This window comes from Herpailurus yagouaroundi, unplaced genomic scaffold (assembly GCF_014898765.1).
Source record: "Herpailurus yagouaroundi ecotype Mexico unplaced genomic scaffold, PumYag 202, whole genome shotgun sequence".
NCBI classification, from domain to species: Eukaryota; Metazoa; Chordata; class Mammalia; order Carnivora; family Felidae; genus Herpailurus; species Herpailurus yagouaroundi.
The window spans coordinates 2755517-2770530 of NW_024412433.1; the positions used below are offsets into that span (position 1 = coordinate 2755517).

The 15014-nt window shown below is 55.6% G+C and overlaps 1 protein-coding gene across 6 annotated transcripts in view; it reads right to left on the reverse strand.

Annotated features, from left to right (window-relative positions):
- Nucleotides 1–15004, reverse strand: part of TRAF3IP1 (TRAF3 interacting protein 1) — a 61446-nt gene extending 46442 nt beyond the window's left edge. For 3 of the 6 annotated variants that reach the window (XM_040450483.1, XM_040450482.1, XM_040450486.1), the window contains exons 1-9: nucleotides 14844–15004; nucleotides 12024–12092; nucleotides 11489–11650; nucleotides 9604–9747; nucleotides 9067–9501; nucleotides 6548–6619; nucleotides 5575–5650; nucleotides 3152–3253; nucleotides 1617–1712 (exon numbers count right to left, since the gene is read on the reverse strand). In XM_040450483.1, coding sequence (XP_040306417.1) covers nucleotides 1617–1712; nucleotides 3152–3253; nucleotides 5575–5650; nucleotides 6548–6619; nucleotides 9067–9501; nucleotides 9604–9747; nucleotides 11489–11650; nucleotides 12024–12092; nucleotides 14844–14966 — 1279 coding nt within the window. In that variant the 5' untranslated portion in view covers nucleotides 14967–15004. The remainder of the gene's footprint in view (nucleotides 1–1616; nucleotides 1713–3151; nucleotides 3254–5574; nucleotides 5651–6547; nucleotides 6620–9066; nucleotides 9502–9603; nucleotides 9748–11488; nucleotides 11651–12023; nucleotides 12093–14843) is intronic. The other 3 variants (XM_040450487.1, XM_040450485.1, XM_040450484.1) reach the window with 1 other exon arrangement.
- Nucleotides 15005–15014: the final 10 nt, after the last annotated feature.

Here is a 15014-nt window from a genome sequence, read left to right on the forward strand (position 1 = left end):
TCCCGGTCCCGTGGGCGGGCCGCTGCGGCCGAAGTCAGGCCAGGGCCCGGGGAGCAGGCACAACAGGGGCCAGCATGGCTTAGCAGCACCAGCTCAGGGTGAGGGGACCCGGGAGGAAAGGCTCAGTGAGCAGACCCAGCACTGGATCTGGAAATCACGCCCAGCTGGAAAATCAGCCAAGATGAGGCAGCTGAGAAAACGGAGACCCGACAGCACGAGATGACCCCTGTGACAGGCACGCTGGTGACCTGCAGGGGCGGGACGTAGGGGCAGGGGGCGGAGGGAGGGGACCGCCCAGGGACCGGGTGCAGGGCTCTACTCGTGGCCGCCAGGGGGCACCGGGCTCCGTTCCAATCTCTGCGAAGCTCTCAACTGAGAACTGTGTGCCACAGGGTTCCGGAAGAGAACACCCACCAAGTGAGGGCACAGGTCTAAACAGCCACTCGGGTGTACTTCCATCCCATCAGACCATCTCAGCACAAGACCCACAGTAACTAACGGGGCATCTGCAAAGCAGGTGCCTGCCGTGTGGCCCACGTGCGACAAGCTGGCCACTTTCTGGGCGGAGCTCATTTAGCCTCAAGGCAGGTGCTTCTACACCCACTGAGCGCAGAGGGGACTGCGGCTCGGACCACGCACCCAGGAAGCTTGCTCGGGGCCAAGAGGTGGCAACGGCAGGAATGGGGTCTTCCCTCTGGTCTGGGACACGGGCAGACGGTCACCGCCCGGCCGGCTGCCCCAGGTGGCGGTCTCCGCTCACATGACCGGCACCACCCACCCCTCTCCCGTGCTACGAGGGCTGCCCGGGGCTCCTCTCCTCGGAGCTGCCCGCAGCTGAGCCTCCGCAGAAAGGAGATCCGTATACTTTGAGAGGATGTGGCCGAACGGCAGCACGCCCCCCCCCGCCGTCAAGTTCGTCGGTGAGAACCCCCTCTGCCCCACCCCCACTCGTGCTCACGCTCTCTCTCAAAAATAAATTTAAAAACACATTAAAAAAAAGATTTACGCTATATTTTCTCTTAAATGTCACTCAAGCTTCTTAATATTTCTGAAAAATTTAACGTCACAAATACTGACACTCATCAAGGATCACCCCATCTGAAACCCCGAATTCATGCACCTAATGGCTCCACAGCAGCAGGGCGGGGACGCGACGCACCTGTCCCACTGCCGCCTCAGGGTAAGAGCGCAAGCCACGGGCAACAACGTCCCCTCGTGCCGCAGCAAGCACCCTAAAACCTTTATCGGGGGCATTCCCTTAATACAACACAGCAGAGCAGGACCGGAAAGCTGAATAATTTCTCTATCCACCCGTCCACATCGTTTTTCTAAATCCCACCAACAAGATGAAGAAAGCATCTTGATCTAGATGCGAAAATGAGTTACGTGTAAAAAGGCACGTAAAAGTTAACTAAAACTGAGTTAATATTCTTTATCATAACTTAGCAAATTAAAGCAAGTGGAATATCGATGTCATTGATATTGTATCAATATTTGGTATCATTTCTGATCTTCAGTACATCATGATCAGAATAATAAAAGATATAACTACACCGAGATAAATACTTTACGTCAAAGTGGTAAAGAATTTAAACTAAAGAATATATTTTTCTTACCTATATCCGAGGTCGTAGTTCCCTGATCTGGTTCATTATTTAATCCAGACACTATGGAGCCTAAAATTTTAGCTGAGATACTATCTTCCTTTCTTCCTGACACAAAATAGTTAACAACAGATTAAAACATTGCAGAGGACTCTGCGTGTGGGGCAGGTCCTCCCGTTGGGACGGACAGGGCTTTACACGAGGCTCATGCTCGCTCATCCCCTCCAGAGTCACAGGACACACGCCTCCCCGGCTCTCAGGACACCCTCTCTCCGGACTGTGGGACCCCCAGCGGTACCGCCTCCGCCCTGCAGGTCCTGGCGGGCTCCAGAGCCCGCCCTCTTCATCTCCACGGTCCCCTACTTGAATTTCACACGAGTTTCCATGTCAGGGAAAGACCACCGTGCAAAAGACCCCCACCTCCTTCGACGTCACCTTCAGTGGCTCCTGCCCCTCCCTGAACCCCGGGCCTACGCCTCCGACTGCTGTCTCCACACACCACCGGGCTGTTCGCAGGCACTTGAACCTCGTGCGCGGGAAGCAGAATTCCTCGTGCTGCCGCCCATCCCACCAACCGTTTCCTCCCAAAGCCCCGTCGCTTCAGTGAATGGGCCTCACAGGTGCCCAGCCCCCTCCCCACTGACCTTACCTCCGTGCCCTCTCCTTTCTAGCAAGGGCCCCGTGGTCACCCCGCATATCCGTCATCCTTCTATAAATGAGTCCTACACCCAGTCTGCTCTCACCAGTGACACTCGGGTCCCTGCCATCATGGTCTCACCCGGACACCTACCTGCCGTCCGGCCTCCACACTTGCGCCTCTCTAGTTTCAAAAGGAGATGCTTCTAAAACCTGAGTCTGATCAGGCCTCTGTCCGGCCTCATGTCCTCCCAGGGCTTCTGCTCACACTCGCTACAAACACTTGACCAACGTGGCTCACACCTCGGGCCTCCCTCCTCAGGGGCCACTCCCCCCTTCCCCTCCCTGCCCGCCTCGCTGCTGGGCCTCCCATCACTCACACAGGTCGAGGCTGTCCCCCGCCCAGGGCCTCTGCCTGTTACCAGACGCCCGCACGTCCCCCGTCACCTTGTCAACCCTGTGTCCAGATGGCCCGTCCTCGGAGCCTCTCTGCCTACGCACCCCGCCCCTACCGCACCCACCCCTCTCGGCTACAGTTTCCATCAAAAGTCTCGTCATTAACGTGAAGGCAGCACCCTCGTTCTCTTTATTATCTGCCTTGTCCCTCTACGTTACACTCCCCGGGGGGGGGGGGGGCAGGTACTCCAGAAATATCTGCAGAACACTCAAATGGACAATTTCAGCCCGTCACTGACTTACGGTAGGAGACCCACCCACGGTTGGGGCAGCTCTGGTGGGCAGGGCTTCACGCCCCGAGCCTGCACCACCCTGGCCAGAGCCACCCCTCCACAGCCCTGGCCCGGCTCAAGCAGGGCTCCACCCGCAGAGCCGCACCTGTCCCCTGGTCAAAGAGAAGCAACGGTGTCACTCTCCAACATTCACAGCCCCCACGAGGGCTTGCTTAGTCTTACCGAGCTGTTTCACGGTATGTTCCTTCTTAGCTTTACTGTAGGAAGGGTTATGTTGTTTTTCAGGGGAGGCACTATTTTCACTGGTTCTAGAGTCCCTTCTTCCTGATGTGAAATTGCACAATGAAAGTACGTGTTAAACTTAACTTGTAATGCTTCACTGTACAGTCACTCGTAGTATATTTTTCTGCTATAAGACACTACTTAATCATAGGCAAAAATCATCGTGTTGTTATGAAGAATGTTTTTTGGGTTCTGTGGGGATTCTAGAAGAGCTTTAAGAGTCTGTGTGTCTAACAAACCTGGGACCCCACACTCCAGTAAATGTAGGCTCATCTCCTTGAGTAGAACATAGATGTCCTGTGCCTCATGCACCTTGCGGATGCTGGACATTTGCCCAAGTGCCCTGTGCCGTACCCATTTGAGCACGGCAGCTCTGGTGGGGGAGGCTGGGCGCTGAGGTCCGCGCCCGACTGGCAGGCAGGGGAGAGCCCACCAGCTTGCTGACACCTCGGTAAAGCTCATCATCACAAAGCCTGGAATCTCTGGTGATCGGATCTCAGTGAGACCACGGGAAAGGAGCCCTAAGGCACAAGCTCCCCAGTCAACTCAGACGCACACGCCCTGAGCTATTAGAAAAGCAGACAGTAACAACCGTCAGCTTGAAACAACCCGAAACCAACAGAACTATGGGCTGAGATGAACACAGGCCAGGTTTGGGATGCAGTGACAACAGTCAGCGACACGCACACGTTCTGACACTCATCGCTAGTAACGGGGGGGGAGAGAAGACACCATCGCTGAACAAAGTGACCACGAACGAGCGCAATCCTGACCACCGACACCGCCCAGCATGGGCACACGCGTCCTCTTGGGGGAGGCGGAGACACGCGTCCTGACTCGAAACCACAGGTGTCCAGTCTTCCCCAGTGAGGGCACAGGCAACCTAATCCTGACAAACTAATTAGTTCTGTTCGAGGGACGTGAGACTCTTTGATGCAATGTTGTAAAATAACCTGGAAGAATAAGCGCATAAAATGGCTTAATATCAATAATTCTGGAACACCTGGTGTTCCAGAAAAATAAACTGAGAGCCTCACCTTACAGCGTCACTAAAAAGATTAAATATAAAAATGCAGGATAAAGCACAAATCTTCGTCTCTCGAATCTCTAGACAAACTACAAAAAACAAAAACAAAAACGACTGGCCGCTTCCAGTGCAGAAAAATCAAGCACTCAGGCAAGTGAGGAACGAAACACAGCGAGTAGAGATGAACTGGGGGGGGGGGGGGGGAACAAACACGTATCTAAAAATCGGCAGACATGCTTCACAGACAGCGAGCCTGTGCAAATTAAGGACAACACGGAAACTCCATCACGGCGGTGACGAGCCCACAAAGGAGAGGACAGGCCCGAGAGGTCAATACACATGATTAACACACGTTAAAAATGCACAATTTCACTAGCAATTAAAAAGAGCCAGCACCGTTCATTTTTCACGGACCCAAGTCGGCAAGCCTCAAAGACACCGGAAAAGGCGTTGGGCGCGGGGAACTGATATACACCTTGGCTGACACCCGAAAGCCTGCCTGCCCCGGGCACCGGGGCCCCTCCCGGGAGCCTCGCCCACAGAGATCGCCCACAAGAGGCCAGGTGCCGGCACAGAGACGCTCAAGGGCACCGCATACCATTATGAGGCGAGGACTCTGCCTCATCCCCGTGCCACTTCTCACGTCCAACTAGGTCCACGCTACCTGGACCTCTACGATGTAGGAAAAGGATGCCTTCTCGGACACGACCGCTGCTCAAAGTAACGTGACACTTCCCTGGAAAGCCTGCAGGGGTGCTCGCCGGCACGGCCTGACCCTCGCTCCCACCTACTGGTCCGTCAGAACCAGGTACTGCCCATGGGCTAAGCCCCGGCCGGGCCTGCCCACTTGAGCTCCAGCTCCTAGCTTTTGGCATGATTCCTGGGGACCATTTCTGATCTTTAAATGGTAGACATCACCTAAGAGCAGGGTGCTTTCGTCGGCCACTCTGCATCAGGATTAAATTGAGCCTACCGATTCACACGACCAGAGTCAAGGAAACACGGGCGACTGGCAACCATTTCTGGAAGATTAAAATTTGAGCACATCTCCCAGATTGCAACAGATCTCCAGCAAAGAGGCGCTCCCCTGCCCCTGGTGTCATGGGCTCACACACACACATGCACGGGAGACAGAGGGAGAGGAAGGGAAAGAGGAAGGGAGAGAGGGAGAGAGGGAGAAAGAGACAGACAGACAGACATATCTTCACCCCTTTCACATAGCCTTTGTTCATTCCCCCAATGGTACATCTGCCTTCTAGCCACAGGACTTTTTTCTACCAGATACGGTGACCGATTTCCATATTTTCAGTTACTTATAATGATAAATTTGCAGTACCTTCCATTGAATTTTTGGATCGCCGTTTTGACATCTTTGCTGTCACGGACCCAGACGCTCTAGTGGAAACCTCAGTCTTAAAGAAAAGAGAAGGAGAAGGAATGAATTAGTGCGTATGTCACAGCAATACGTTCAGCAGACTTCCTACTCAAGCTCTGCTTAACGAAGAACAAAGAGCAAAGAGAACACCACCATCCAGACGCTCGAGAGCGGAACGGGGCTGCTCCAGACCCGAGGCTGAACTGAACACACGGAGGCCCCTTCACTCTACAGTCAGAAACCAATCTTCTGCAAAGGCCTAAAAAGGCCAGCGGTCCACCAGCCACACTGAGAAACACTATCTTAGCAGCTGCGCTCCCGAGGACTCACTCTCGGTGGCTATACGCTATTCACTCACACGCGTCCGTCCGTAACAATTCACAGTGCGAGCGTTCACGTTTAAAGACAGCACAAAGCAGCCGCTGTGGTATTGCTGCACCTGCCAGGATGACTCCTAACTGGCCCCCAGCCTCCACTCCACACCTCATCCATCTTCCCTGAAGCTGCCTGGATACACTTTCTGAAATGCAAACTGGACTGTGAAAGTCGGGATGAGTCTAACCTCTGGGGCCCAGAGGCGCAGAGATGACATGGCCCAGCCTCAGCTGTCCCCCAGCCGTAGGATACGCACCGCGGGGTCCCACATAGGCTGGGCACAGCTTGGAGGGGTCCCTCCAGTGCCCCTGCTTTCCCTGTCTGCCTGGAGATTGGACCCTCTCCCGGATGACGCCCCCATCCCTTTGTACCCCATACATCATACTTGTCAAATAAACGAATAAGCCCACAGCCCACCATGGACATCTGGACTCCTGCATGAGCCTGGGCCATGTCCCGCGCCCGGGTCTCCGTGGGCTGGAAGAGGCCACAGTGCTGCGGTCACCACATCAACACAGCTACCCGTTTACGTCTCTTGAAATTACTTTTTAAAGTTTACCTCTGTTTCAGCTTTGGAGTCTTTCACAGATCCATCTGACAACTTTTTAGACACCTCCCCTGAGTTCGAGGACTGTTAAAAAAAACAACAACAATAATTCATCATATTCTGTTGGTATTCAAATCTGTGACATCTACAAACACATCAAGATGCGAGACGTTTCTTGCTGACCAGCAGCAAGATCACTTTCCCTTAAGAGCATCGGTCACACTCCAGGCCTGACGCCACCCATGTTTCCAAAGGGCCTTCCGGGACCTTTCTCCACGGGGCAGACCGGGCAGGGCCACGGGGTCAGGGCGGTGCCTCTTGGGAAACTACGGAACGGCATCTCCTAGACATGCGGGATCCCCACACCAGGCCAAACTCCTCAGCGAGACGCAGGAATCTGGAAACGGGGTAAGGAGTGAACAGAAACGGACACACAGCCACAGTCCGTGCTTCCGAGAGTGGGGCAACGTCCGAATGGACGCTTCTTTGTAAGCGAAGGCTTCAGGCTGTACATCGGGAAAGAGCAAATTACGTGCAAACTGCACACGCCAAGTCAGTCCTACAGTCAGGTCTCTTAACAGACGCATCTTGATGCGAGGAGGAGAAAGCAGGAGAGACTACACAGAGATCGTCCTCCTCGAGGACTGAAAAGCAAAGGACAACGGTTCAAGTCAACGACCACATGTCCTCCTAACTCCCCGCAGAAGGCACCAGGCTGTCCTCCTAATTCCCTGCGGAAGGCATCAGGCTCTGTGCGCAGCCCCTCGCCCGCCCCGCTGTCCCCTGAGGGTGAGGAGTCACTGTACCCCCAGCCCTGACACCTGGCCCTCCCCCCCCCGCACCCCCACACTCTAGACACACCAACCACCCGCCTCATCTTCACAAAAAGCCTGAGGGGGACTGAGAAGGTCTGACCATCGTCTCTTCCAGACAGAAATCGAGTGGAAGAGAGTCAAGGGAGCTGACGGAGGGTGAGGACGGGAGCCTCCCCAGAGCCGCCGGTACCAAAGTCCCAGAGCCTGGTTCCCTGGGAGGTGTCCACACGGGGTGTCCTCACCACCAGCGAGCACTGCCCTGCAGACCCCGCAGAGGAACCCCAGATTTACACGGGAGCAGCTGGCCCCGCAAAACCACCCCGACGGCCGGCTTTGGGGGCCTGGAGGACCAGCTCTGAGCAGAAGCACAGGCCCAGGGCGCCCAGCTGGCTCAGTCGGTAGAGCAGGCGACTCTTGATCTTAGGGTCGTGAGTTCAAGCCCCACGTTGGGCAAGGAGCCTACTTAAAATTAAAAAACAAATAAGTAAATAAAAATAAATTAAAAAAAAAAAAAAAAAAGGCAGCAGCAGCACAGGCCCCTCGCCCTGGTCTCACCCACGAAGTCAAGCCATCACTCCCACCAGGCTCCAGTGTCCCACAGACCCGCCTATAAAAACTCGTCTTTGGAATTAGCTTTCTATTTATAACACCGGTCACAGCATCAGCAGTTTCAGTGAACGTACAGTATGGGAAACTTCATAAGACCTGGACAGCTGAGAAGGTCATCCCGTTCCGGGGGCTGCCCAACTCGGGCACAGAAAAAAACGAGAGAACGTGCTAGCACCTCAGAAAAATGAGGTCAGTGAAAAATACTTTTTCTTAGACCTCTAAAAAGAGGCCAAAGGTGCGGAATGCCTTTGTTATTTCTAAAGCCTTTCTCTAAGGGAAGCCTGGTTTTCAGGACACATATCACAGGGCCCATCACTCCAGGGGGCTCCTGGGAGACCCTGAGGCTCCCCCAGGGTCATGCCCACCGGGCCCGTCATCGCCCAGTACAGTACATCCCAGAGATGCCACAGGGCGGGGAGGCACAACCCCGAGTGCCAGCACTGGCCCTGCTCCTCACTACCCAACCACCTCACCTGGGCAGACCCTGAACCTTTCCAGACCTTGGCCCCTCCTTCCTAGTAGCTGGAAACCAGCAGATCTCCACATTCCGCCTCTGGGACGCCAAAGTGTCCCCGTGAGAACAGGCACCTGCAAAGCCAGTCCTGACGGAGGCCTCCCCACCTCTATGAGCCCAAAAGTCACCTGCACGTTTAGAAAACACCGTCTGAAACCAAATAAATTTTCTGGCCTGTTGTAAATGTACCTGAAAACTTAATCAAACGAGAATTACAGCAATCAGAGGTCTCGTGCTCCTCCACTAATGCGCACAGGACTTAGAGGGTGGCCCTAATCCTGCCAGAAGTCAGCCATGCCCACAAGCCAGGCGGTGCGTAAGAGCCTGCACACGGCTGACGCACACGTAGGAACTGCGCGCACAGCGACGGCGTGAAGCTCCGTCTTCCAAAACGCCCACGTGCACGCCCACAGTGCAGAGGTGAGGGGAGCACCTCGTAAAACACCTGGCAATGCCTGGGGTCGGTCTGGGGTTCCCCTGGGAACCCGAGCCTGCCGTAGGCGGTGCTGGAGAGAAGCGGTTTCCTAATCGTGCCACGACGACGACAGAAATCACTGCAGGTTAAAGGCAGAGGGCTGCAACCAGGACTTTACCTTCCTCTCCGGTTTGTCGTGCTCTCTGCTCTTCTCCCTGTCGGGGTTCCTGGAGTGGTCCCCGTCCTTGCCCCTCCGCCTGTCGCGGTCCCTGTCCCGGCCCTTGTCTCGCTCCCGCTCTCGCTCTCGCTCTCGCTCCTTCCGTCTCTCCTTCTCCTTCCCGGCCTCACTCCGTCGCTCTCTCTCGCGCTCCATGTCCTTGTCCCGCTCTCGGGTGCCTCTGTCCCTGTCCTGCTTGGCCCGGTTCCTGGCTCGCTCTCTCTCTCCTTCTCGGTACTTGTCCCTCTCCGGCTCCTTGTGTCTCTCACGGTCGTTCTCCATCGTCTTGTCCTTGTCCTTGTCCTTGTCTTGTACTTTGCTTTCTTCTTTCACTTCTTCCCTCTGTTTCTGGTCTCTCCTCGCACTTTCCTCGTTTATCTCAGAATATCTTTTATCCTGAAGAAAAGGTCAAATTACAGCATCACTTATAAACACCTTTACCTGGGCTACAAAAAGACTCATTATCTCCCTTCCGGATATGCACAACTTGCAATTCACCTCTTTATCTTCACGAACTCCGGGCCCTTCCTCTCGCGCATTCCTGTTGTCCAATTCCTGAGACTTGGACGTCAGGGAGGTCCTTGCCTTCGCGTCCCCCCTCTCTCCAGCCAACACTCGTTTCACCGCATCGTCACTGGAGAGCTTGTCATCAGAGCGGGAGGAAACAAAAGGCAAGGTGAAAGTGACATCAGCACAAGTGACAAATGCGAGTGTCGGCATTCAGGGACAGCTCGTTAAACGCGTTCTGCGTCTCCCCAGGAAGGTCCTGGGAGAAAATACTAGAAGGAAATGCTGTTAGCACAAAGCACGGCCTCTCCTGGTAACTGTCGTCTCCGGCGCGTTAGCACGGACAACAAAGGCGACCCACACAGTTCCACAAGTGCCTGAACTCCGCCCAGGATCAACCGGGCCCCGCATGGAAAGGGCCTCACGGAATGATCTAACTCGAGCTCTGTGAAACACAAAAACCCTCCTGCAGCGTCCCTGCCACCGCGCAGAGGCTTCGAACACCTCCGCTCAGGAATCCCGCCTGTTCATTCCACAAGGATGCCCTGAGCGACTGTCACACGCCAGGCGCTAGACCACAGGTCAAGGACGCTTGTGCGTACTGGGGGAGAGACCAAATGCAACAATTACACGCCTGGGAGGGAGGAGAGGCCAGGGCTCTGGGACAGCCGATCCCACACCTGCTGCCAGACAAAGAAACAGGAAGCATGACCATGCAGGGGACCTCAGGGTTCAGGCATGGGCGTGAGAGCTGAGAGGGAGCCGGGGGACAGGAAGTAGACCAGATCTCCAGAAGCCTTGTGAGCCAGGCCATGGAGAGGCTGTGCCCAGACGCAACAGGAAGCTGGCAATGGATTCAGCAGGGAAGGCAGGAGTCAAATGTGTTTTGAAAGAGAAGGAACATGAAGGATGCAGGGGTGAGGACTGGGGACAGAGCCGGGGCACTGGCGGAATGAGCTCCTCGTTTCCAAGCCTGAGAGTTGGATGCAAACCAGGGCGAGACTCTCTGGAGGCCTCCTCGGGGCCCTGCTCCCCACCCCCACCACCGCTGTGTGGGCTGAAGGCCACCCTTTCCCACTTTGGCGACATGGAAGGTTAGCCCCCGCCCACGATCCATAGGGTCCACGAAAGGCTGTATCAGCAGCTATGCCCTCTCCCCAGGCCTTACAGACACCTGCTCCCATCACCAAGCTGAGATGTCCTTAACGTCCTTGGCAAGAATGACCCAGGCTGGGTCTAAGCAGAGACCCCAGCTTCAAACCCACAGTGAGGATCCCAGGAAGTAACCAAGCGGCCCCTGTACAAGTGACACAAGGTGTCTCTGAAGGTAGCACAGCTCTGCAGCCAACAGCCAGGAGGAGAGGAGGAACAGAGGGACAGTGCGGGGCAGGGGGAGGGAAGGAAGGGATGGAGAGAAGCAGAAAACAGAGGCTGGAAAGGTAAGCAGAGGACAGGAACATCCCATGAGCCCCAGAGAAGAAGAAAAGCAGGTCCTCTGCCCTGCCCACCCCCTGCCCCCGCCCCCGCCCCCACCCCTGCGCTGGAAGGAGGCCCAAAAGGAGAAGGCAGGCAGGGCTGGGTGCACGGGCACGCAGCCTCCAGCCACCCGCCCCGAGAGCAAGCGCCTGTGAGGTCCCCTGGTTCACAGTGAAACCTGGAGAAGGTGTGCGTGGCATCCCCTCACTTGTTTCACGGTACAGTTTTAAATCGCTTCTCCTGCGACTTGGAGGCTGCGAAGCATAGCCTTTGACAGATGCCACCGGACCCTCTCCCCACGCTTCCGACCCTGCCGTCCCCATCTTGCTTTCTGGTCCTGCCAGCTCTGCACCCCTGCACTACCTTGCTGAGACAGCACTTTGCAGTTCGCCAGCATTACCTTGCTGAGGCAGCACTTTCCAATTCTCTGCAGCAGCTCGTTAGTTCTCTCAGGCTCGTGCCCGGCCACGATCCGCACTGGTTTCGCCGACAGCGGCTCTCCTGAAACCATCACCACCACGTCTATGGCCTTCTGAAGGAAGCTAATTTTTGCATCTTTATCCTGAAAGATTTCCATTCAAAACACAAACAAAAAAGTACTTCCAAAGAACTCTGCACCTTCTTCGGTATGTTCAACAGGCACGCTTACTGTTGGTAGATGTCAAATCTGGAAATACGAACCCTCTGTCACAAAACAAAACGACTCGCTGACGCTTTTAATTCTAGCGGAGAGGCCGGAAGAAACCTTGAAACACTGACTCCATTTGTTAACGGATAAAATCAGCACGATGCGCAGTTGGCGGAAAAAAGGAAACGGAACGGGAAGGGCGAACCGCAGCCCACAGAGTGACCGACCCCTCGAGCCGACACACACCCGGCACGCCGCTGACAAAACACCCATTCGTTAAGGTGAGGGTGTGACGCCCCCAGCCTACCTTAACGTTGTCGGACTTCATCTCGGCATCCGTGTAGAGGCCCTTCATGAAACCAGTCACCCTGATCACCTTCAAAAGATCGAGGCCACGGTCAGCACCTCACGGGACAGCCCCTTCATCAGCCTCACCCCCGGAGCCCCATGGTTGGGAGCCGTCAGAGCCTGTCCACATCCAGGATTTAATTCCTTCACTTGCTCAACAAGCTTTTGAGTATCTACCACATGCACAGCCTTTTACCAGGCAGGACCCAGTCTGGAAGTGGGGACAGGTGAACGTTACAAAGACTTGCGGGGCACTAGGGAGCACTAGATCGGTCCCCAACCCAAATGCAGGAGGGGCAAGTGTGTCAGGGAAAGCTTCCCAGAGGAAATCAGATCTAAACTGAGGCCACCGCTACCAGGAAACGAGAGTGGGGGGCGGGGGTGTTTAGGAAACATGTGTCAGGCTGAACGGTCCCTGCAAGTTCCCGGGGCCAAGAGGGTCCCGTTCAAGGGAGCAAAAGAGTTCAGTACAGGGATGCCTGGGTGGTTCAGTCGGTTAAGTGACCGACTTCGGCTCAGGTCATGATCTCACAGTTCGTGGGTTCGAGCCCCGCGTCGGGCTCTGTGCTGACAGCTCAGAGCCTGGAGCCTGCTTCGGATTCTGTGTCTCCTCTCTCTGCCCCTCCCCCACTCACACTCTGTTTCTCTCCCACTCTCTCTCTCTCTCTCTCTCTCAAAAATAAATAAACATAAAAAGAGAGAGAGAGAGAGAATCCTTAACATTCCTGGAACCTTTTCATTTTGTCTCTTTTGACGTTTTCCTAGTTTGCAGGCAGTAAAATTGTGAATAATAATTTTAAGGGACACAAAACATTAATCTCACAAGATCAATGCTTTGATTTATGAAAGAGGCTGAGTTAGTTGAGCCGTAGCTAAGATACCAACGGTGATTTGAACACGATACTCAGAGGCAGTGAAGAATTTTCAGAGGAGACTCTTCACCCCCTACCTGAAAATGCTTTCCAATAGGTCAATCATCCTAATATCCTTAACAAGTAGGTGCCAGTTAATGAATTTGCCTTTACACAGGGCAGAGAAATTAATTTCAGCATTAGATTAGGAAAGAAAACCCATGAAAGAAAAGCAGACCGTCGGTTCCCAGCGAAGAACGTGTAACTCCTTCCACACAGCCTGGCTGCCTGGTCAATCGAGTCAATTCCTGCTAGAATGTCCCTCCTCCTCCTCCACTTCAATGTTCTCTGGCCTTCCAGGAGCCCAGCACCACACCAAGACCCACAGGATGAGGCATATGCCCCCTGCCTCCCCACTTCAGTGGCCAGACAGGACTAACACAGAAGGTAAAGGTGTCATGTCGGGCCATGGTGGCACGCACTGGGGTCAGGCAGCCTCACCTCCTGGCTTAGACGTCACTACCTGCCTACTTCGCAGGATAACACAGCACACAGCCCAGCTCCCACCAGGCTCTCCACACGGCCCTGTCCCCTCCCAAACACTGGCCGGGACAGGTGGAAGGAGGTAGAGGCTAGGCAAGACAGCCCTGGGATGTGGCTGGGATTCCAGAGTCTCAAGCACAGTTAGGGTGTTTAACACAGAGGTGCACATTATAAACTAAGCTGAGAGAGCGGATAAGTAAAGCAGTTTGTGGAGAGGAAGGCGCCCACCGGTTGGAAAGAGAAGTGAAGACGAGCACCAATTCGGGGAGCCCTCAGAAGCCTGCAAGTTCAGCCTGATTCCTAACTCCCAGAGGCCACGCCCAAGTTGCTGGGTTCAATACCCTTCTTAGCTGCACCACGAAACGCGCCTCGGCCTGAGTTACCAGGAGCCTTGACAGCCCGGTTCAACGACGAAGGCTGGCTGTGCACCTTCTGTGTACCTTACTCAGTTCAGTTCACCCAGGATATGGCAACAGACACACACGGTCTCCACCGTTCGGTAATTCACCATCCACTGGGGAAAAGTTACAGACAATCTCCATGGAGGCCAGGCTGTGCCCTTCAGCGGCAAATATCAACCTGCTCTTCTAGAGTTTTCCCTTTGGGGTCCCACTACAACCACCTTCAACAAATTCACCCCCAGGTTTTTGTCAAACATCTAAAACATGGGGACCACGGTGCAGAGTAGTGTGGAGAATGCTCGGGAAACATGAGGATAGAAAAGAATAACTTCAATATCCCACAATGTCTGGTCACCTTTCACGAGCCAGGCACTGAAAGGGCGGGGGGTGGGGGGGGGGCACAAAAACGGCCCTGCCAAGCTAAATGGAAGATGAGTTCTAACAGATACACAGGAAAGAAATAAGGCTCCCTGAGGGGCGGAGGGAGGCAGCCCAGTGGGGGTGGATGAGAGGGCAGAGCAGGGGTGAAGGCAAGGAACTCGGTGCACAGGCACCGCGGGATTGGGCCCCGCGGGCCCGGGCAGCGGCTGTGCTGGGCTAGGCGAGGCCGACTCTAACGCCAACCCTGATTCTGGCCTCGACCCCTACCTGGGCCCCGATCCCCGGCTCCGACCCGGCCCGTCCGCACCTGGGCCCTGACCACCACCCCCCCCCCCACACCCCCGGGCCCCGCACCTGGGACCCTGACTCCCGGCACTGACCCTGACCCGGGTCCCGACCCTGGCTCGTCCGCACCTGGGCCCCGGCCCGCACCTGGCACCCCAACTCCGGCTGCACCTGGGGCCTGACTCCTAGCGCCGGCGCCCACCCGGGTCCCGACCCGCACCAGGGCCCCAGCCCCCACCTGGGACCCTGACTCCGGCCCTCACCTGGGTCCTGACCCCCACCTGCGTCCCGACCCTCGGCCCCCGGCCCCGCCCGCACCTCCGTGATGATGTCGTGCAGGTAGCGGAACGGGGGCTTGTTCAGCAGCTTCTCCGTCAGCGGCGGCCTCCGGATCACCTTCCCCAGGGCCTCCTGCGTCCGCTTCACCACGGCCGCGTTCATGGCGGCGCCGCCCGAGCCCGCGCCCCCGCCGCCCCCGCCAACCCCGCC